The sequence below is a fragment of the Pogoniulus pusillus genome, chromosome 33, assembly GCF_015220805.1.
Source record: "Pogoniulus pusillus isolate bPogPus1 chromosome 33, bPogPus1.pri, whole genome shotgun sequence".
NCBI classification, from domain to species: domain Eukaryota; kingdom Metazoa; phylum Chordata; class Aves; order Piciformes; family Lybiidae; genus Pogoniulus; species Pogoniulus pusillus.
The window spans coordinates 11,056,678-11,062,677 of record NC_087296.1 but is presented as its reverse complement, the minus strand read 5'-3'; the positions used below and the strand labels follow the sequence as shown (position 1 = coordinate 11,062,677).

At 57.9% G+C, this 6,000-nt stretch overlaps 1 protein-coding gene across 4 annotated transcripts in view; it reads left to right on the top strand.

Annotated features, from left to right (window-relative positions):
- The first annotated feature begins 451 nt into the window (after positions 1-451).
- HDDC2 (HD domain containing 2) overlaps positions 452-6,000 on the top strand; it is a 64,753-nt gene continuing 59,204 nt past the window's right edge. For all 4 annotated transcript variants that reach the window (XR_010308143.1, XM_064170102.1, XM_064170101.1 and 1 more), the window contains exons 1-2: positions 452-784; positions 5,083-5,204. Coding sequence is in view for 3 of the 4 variants with exons in the window: in XM_064170102.1 (XP_064026172.1) it covers positions 722-784; positions 5,083-5,204 (185 nt within the window). In the remaining variant the exon portion in view is untranslated. The remainder of the gene's footprint in view (positions 785-5,082; positions 5,205-6,000) is intronic.

The window sequence follows — 6,000 nt, the reverse complement described above, 5'->3', positions numbered from 1 at the left end:
CTCGGTGAGCAACCGGCCCCGCGTTAGCACAGCAGCCCGAGCGCTCGGTGCTGCGCAGCTGCTTGCTGGCCCTGCACGCTGAGCAACCGGCCCCGCGTTAGGACAGCAGCCTGAGCGCTCGGTGCTGCGCAGCTGCTTGCTGGCCCTGCACGCTGAGCAACCGGCCCCGCGTTAGGACAGCAGCCTGAGCGCTCGGTGCTGCGCAGCTGCTTGCTGGCCCTGCACGGTGAGCAACCGGCCCCGCGTTAGCACAGCAGCCCGAGCGCTCGGTGCTGCGCAGCTGCTTGCTGGACCTGCTCGGTGAGCAACCGGCCCCGCGTTAGCACAGCAGCCCGAGCGCTCGGTGCTGCGCAGCTGCTTGCTGGCCCTGCACGGTGAGCAATGGGCCCCGCCTGGGGAACCAGCCCGAGCGCTCGGTGCTGCGCAGCTGCTTGCTGGCCCTGCACGGTGAGCAACCGACCCCGCGTTAGGACAGCAGCCTGAGCGCTCGGTGCTGCGCAGCTGCTTGCTGGCCCTGCACGGCCCGGCCCCACGCCGGCCACCCGTACCCTGCAGCTCCTCCTCCACGCTCTAACACGGAACCCTCCGCTGCGGACACGCTGCTCGCTGCCGGGGCCGCGACCCACCGCTCGTTTCCGTTCGGCTGGCACCGCCCAGAGCCGCCGCGGATGCCCGGGCCGGCGGGAGGAGAAGGAAGCACGGGCGGAGGCTGCGACGACTGATGGCGGCGGGGACGAGCGGCGCCGGGCTGCTGCCCTTCCTGCGGCTGCTGGGGCAGCTCAAGGTGAGCCCGCGGCGGCAGGCTCCTGTGGGCCGCGGCGGCTGGCGCCGTGTCCGCCGGCAGCCTTCTCCGGGCTGCTGGAGCGGGTGGCGGAGGCCAGCCCAGCCGCTGCGGCCCGGAGCGGAGCGATCGGCGGGGAGCCGGGGCCGCCGGCGTGTGGTGGCGCCTGCGGAGCCCCCCCCGCCGGTCTCGGTGCTGGGGGTGCCGCCGGGGAACGCAGGCACAGGCCGAGGGAGGGCGAGGGTGGCGCCGGCGCTTCGGCGTGAGCAGCGAGCGGCCAAGCAGGGAGCCCGCCGGTGCTGCTGCGGTGGTGGTGGGAGCGCTGGAGCCCAAGCGCAGTCGTGAGCCCCGGTCCTTGCCGTCGTTTTCGCAGTAAGGAGCAAGCTTTGCTTTGTTAGATGAAGTTGCGCAGGGTGCTGGGGGCTTGCCCGCAAGTGTAGCACAGCGGCCGGACCTTGCGGTGGGCATCTCGACGAGCGAGGCTGAGAAGCTGCACCTCCTGCCAGCAGCTGCTGACCACCCTTCGGTCAGTTCCTCGGCTGCTGCTTCTCTTAAAGTCACTTTGCGTGCTCGGAAGGTGAGGGATTTATTTTGGGCGGGGGGCTTCCAGCTAGGGGGTGTTGTCTCCAGGGTCTTTGATGGTCTTTCCAGCTTGAACTTTGTTTGAACGTTCTGATTTCTTTTCATAGATGGATAGAATGGTTCGGGTTCAAAGGGAACTTAAAGCTCAGCCAGTTCCAACCCCTTGCCATAAGCAGGGACATCTCCCACTAGAACAGGTGGCTCAAGCAACGTTCTGATTTCTTTTCATAGATGGATAGAATGGTTTGGGTTCAAAGGGAACTTAAAGCTCAGCCGGTTCCAACCCCCTGCCATAAGCAGGGGCATCTCCCACTAGAACAGGTGGCTCAAGCAACGTTCTGATTTCTTTTCATAGATGGATAGAATGGTTTGGGTTCAAAGGGAACTTCAAGCTCAGCCAGTTCCAACCCCTTGCCACAAGCAGGGGCATCTCCCACTAGAACAGGTGGCTCAAGCCCTCATCCAGCCTGGCCTTGGGCAGCTGCAGGGAGGGAGCAGCCACAGCCTCTCTGAGCAACCTGTGCCGGTGTCTCACTGCCCTCGTTGTTAAGAGTGTAGTATCATCACCTACTTTATCAGGTCCTGGGGCATGTTAATGTGTTCTTTTCTGTTTTCAAATAACACTTTGTTAATTAAGGAACTTAATTAATTGAGGGAACTTCAGCGGTAGGGATGCAGAGACTCTTAGGTCAGTTACGAGCAATGAGGATGTGGTTAAATGGCTGAGGTGGCACAAGCTGCCCAAGCTAGTTAACATTTGTAAGCACTCTCCAACAGCGCTGCTGGTATTGTGTGGATTCAGGTGCAACAAACCAGTCTCACACACTGAGAGCAGATACTGATTTATTACAGAGTGGCACAGGTTCAGCTGTTGGGGGTATCCCCATAAAGCTGGCACCCCAGTGGGAATTGGTGGTGGATGTATAAGCGGTGCCTGATACAAATAGCTACTTACCTTGGTTGCTTGCTTTCTTGCTTCATCTGAAAAGGTTGGATGATTGGACTTGAGGATCTTAAATGTCTTTTCCAGACTAAATGATCCAATGGTTGTTTTAAACTCACTGGGCATGCTCAGAGGGTGGTTGGTTTATGTGGGATGGGAGCTTTCTAGTTAGGAGGTATGGGTTTTGACATGATAATGAGGGTAGTTCACAGAAAGGGTGCCTCTCATCTTAGTTTTCTTGCCAGAATCCTGGTTGATGATGCATTATCTCAGGATGTTCCCCAAAATATACAAAGCCAAGCTCCAGTTAAGAGCTCCTCTTGATACCCTTGGTGTTTTCTGACAGACTTTGAAAGGGAACTTCCAGCAGCCATCACCCACCTTTCAGCTGCCCTTCAAGGGCAGAGCTGCAAGCAAGGCAGGCACTGGTTATTCCAAGTGACCAACTTTACACCACTAAGGATCAGTGGTCCTCCTTAGAAGACCAATACAGAGTCTTTAACCTTGACTTAAACAGCAGTCGCTCCAGCAATTTCGCTTGGGTAGCACTGCTGCTGCTGCCAGTGCCAGCTGTGCTTGCTGCTGCTGGTTGGGGTACTGCTGGTAGTGCCAGTTGTGCTTGCTGCTGCTGGTTAGGGTGCTGCTGGCAGTGCCAGTTGTGCTGCTGTTTGGGGTCCTGCTGGCAGTGCCAGTTGTGCAGGTAGTGCCAGTTGTGCTGCTGCTGGTCGGGGTGCTGCTGGTAGTGCCAGTTGTGTTTGCTGCTGCTGGTTGGGGTGCTGTTGGCAGTGCCAGTTGTGCAGGTGGTGCCAGTTGTGCTGCTGCTGGTTGAGGTGCTTCTGGTAGTGCCAGTTGTGCTGCTGTTTGGGATCCTGCTGGTAGTTCCAGTTGTGCTGCTGCTGGTTGGGTACTGCTGGCAGTGCCAGTTGTGCAGGTAGTGCCAGTTGTGCTGCTGCTGGTTGGGGTGCTGCTGGTAGTGCCAGTTGTGCTGCTGCTGGTTAGGGTGCTTCTGGTAGTGCCAGTTGTGCTGCTGTTTGGGGTCTTGCTGGCAGTGGCAGTTGTGCAGGTAGTGCCAGTTGTGCTGCTGTTTGGGGTCCTGCTGGTAGTGCCAGTTGTGCTGCTGCTGCTGGTTGGGGTGCTGCTGGCAGTGCCAGTTGTGCAGGTAGTGCCAGTTGTGCTGCTGTCGGTTGGGGTGCTGCTGGCAGTGCCAGTTGTGCTGCTACTGCTGGTTGGGGTGCTGCTGGTAGTGCCAGTTGTGCAGGTGGTGCCAGTTGTGCTTGCTGCTGGTCGGGGTGCTGCTGGTAGTGCCAGTTGTGCAGGTAGTGCCAGTTGTGCTGCTACTGCTGGTTGGGGTGCTGCTGGTAGTGCCAGTTGTGCTTGATGCTGCTGGTTAGGGTGCTGCTGGCAGTGCCAGTTGTGCAGGTAGTGCCAGTTGTGCTGCTGCTGGTTGAGGTGCTGCTGGTAGTGCCAGTTGTGCAGGTAGTGCCAGTTGTGCTGCTGCTGGTTGGGGTGCTGCTGGTAGTGCCAGTTGTGCTTGCTGCTGCTGTTTGGGGTCCTGCTGGCAGTGCCAGTTGTGCAGGTAGTGCCAGTTGTGCTGCTGCTGGTCGGGGTGCTGCTGGCAGTGCCAGTTGTGCTTGCTGCTGCTGCTCTGGGTGCTGCTGGCAGTGCCAGTTGTGCTGCTGTTTGGGGTGCTGCTGGTAGTGCCAGTTGTGCTGCTGCTGGTCAGGGTGCTGCTGGCAGTGCCAGTTGTGCTGCTGCTCTGGGTGCTGCTGGTAGTGCCAGTTGTGCTGCTGTTTGGGGTCCTGCTGGTAGTGCCAGTTGTGCTGCTGCTGCTCTGGGTGCTGCTGGTAGTGCCAGTTGTGCTGCTGCTGCTCTGGGTGCTGCTGGCAGTGCCAGTTGTGCTGCTGCTGGTTGGGGTGCTTCTGTAGTGCCAGTTGTGCTGCTGCTGGTCGGGGTGCTTCTGTAGTGCCAGTTGTGCTGCTGCTGGTTGGGGTGCTGCTGGTAGTGCCAGTTGTGCTTCCTGATGCTGGTTCGGGTTGTGCTGGTAGTGCCAGTTGTGCTGCTGCTGGTCGGGGTGCTGCTGGCAGTGCCAGTTGTGCTTGCTGCTGCTGCTCTGGGTGCTGCTGGCAGTGCCAGTTATGCTGCTGTTTGGGGTCCTGCTGGTAGTGCCAGTTGTGCTGCTGCTGGTTGGGGTGCTGCTGGCAGTGCCAGTTGTGCTGCTGCTCTGGGTGCTGCTGGTAGTGCCAGTTGTGCTGCTGTTTGGGGTGCTGCTGGTAGTGCCAGTTGTGCTACTGCTGCTCTGGGTGCTGCTGGCAGTGCCAGTTGTGCTGCTGTTTGGGGTGCTGCTGGTAGTGCCAGTTGTGCTGCTGCTGCTCTGGGTGCTGCTGGCAGTGCCAGTTGTGCTGCTGCTGGTTGGGGTGCTTCTGTAGTGCCAGTTGTGCTGCTGCTGGTCGGGGTGCTTCTGTAGTGCCAGTTGTGCTGCTGCTGGTCGGGGTGCTTCTGTAGTGCCAGTTGTGCTGCTGCTGCTCTGGGTGCTGCTGGCAGTGCCAGTTGTGCTGGTAGTGCTGCTGCATTTTCCTTGCGCGTGAACAGCAGCACAAAGACATGGGACCACAACCTCAGGGGAGCCTGGTTGTTGGGGCAGGTGTCTCCCAGAGGCATGGAGAGTCGGTGGAGCATGGAGGTCGTGGCAGGGCAGTGTCTCTGTTGTTGTCTCTGCAGTGAGGTCCCTCAAGCCCCAGGGCTCTAAGGTTGGCACTGCTGTGTGCTCCTCCCGCAGAGGGTGCCGCGCACGGGCTGGGTGTACAGGAAGGTGGCGCAGCCGGAGAGCGTCTCTGACCACATGTACAGGATGGCCATGATGGCTCTGCTGACTGAAGACAAAAGCCTGAACAAGGACAGGTGAGGCTGCCTCTGCTCACTGTGACTCTTGTTAATGGGAGATCTCAGAATGCCAGGCTGGAAGGGACCCCAAGGATCAGCTGTTCCAACTTGTCTAGGTGATGGGGAGATGAAGTGAGCCAGCTCGGCACCTTGTCGAGCTGAGTCTTAGCAGTGACCAGTGTAGGGAAATCCACTGCTTCCCCTGGGAGTTGATTCCAATGTCTGTGTTCGTGGTGAACAGTTTTCTTCTGGAATCCAAGTGGAATCTCCTCAGGAGTAACTTGTACCTATTAGCCCTTCTCTTCTCTATGTGACTGCTTGTAAAAAGGGAGTCTCCATCTTTCAGGTAGCCATCCTTTGTGTCCTGGTACACCCAAAGCGCTGCTGTTCTGAGGAAGAGCTTTAAAACCAGAATGAGTGACTTTGAAGTCCTTTCCCCCCACTATTTTCTGTCCATCCTTTGGACATGGTGCTATTTACTTGGAGAACTGAAATGGGCTTAAGATATTTATTTCTGAATTCTAGGTGCTGAGATGTTATTAATGCAGAGGCTCTGAGCTGGCCTCTCACACCATAAGTGAGCAAGCTGAAGACACTCAGTTAAATCACAGTTTGGAGTAACACACAGGAAGAGCAGAGCCATACACCATGTGGATCTTGACAGACTTAGCATCCAGCAGCAGTAGGAGCCTCAGAAACCTTGTAGCACAGAGGAGAAAGCATCATTAGTGTTGAATGAGTGGTCAAGTATGGGCTTTGTCCCTTCTGGAGCTGAGCATTCTGCTGCGGATTGACATAGCTACAGAGCTGTGAG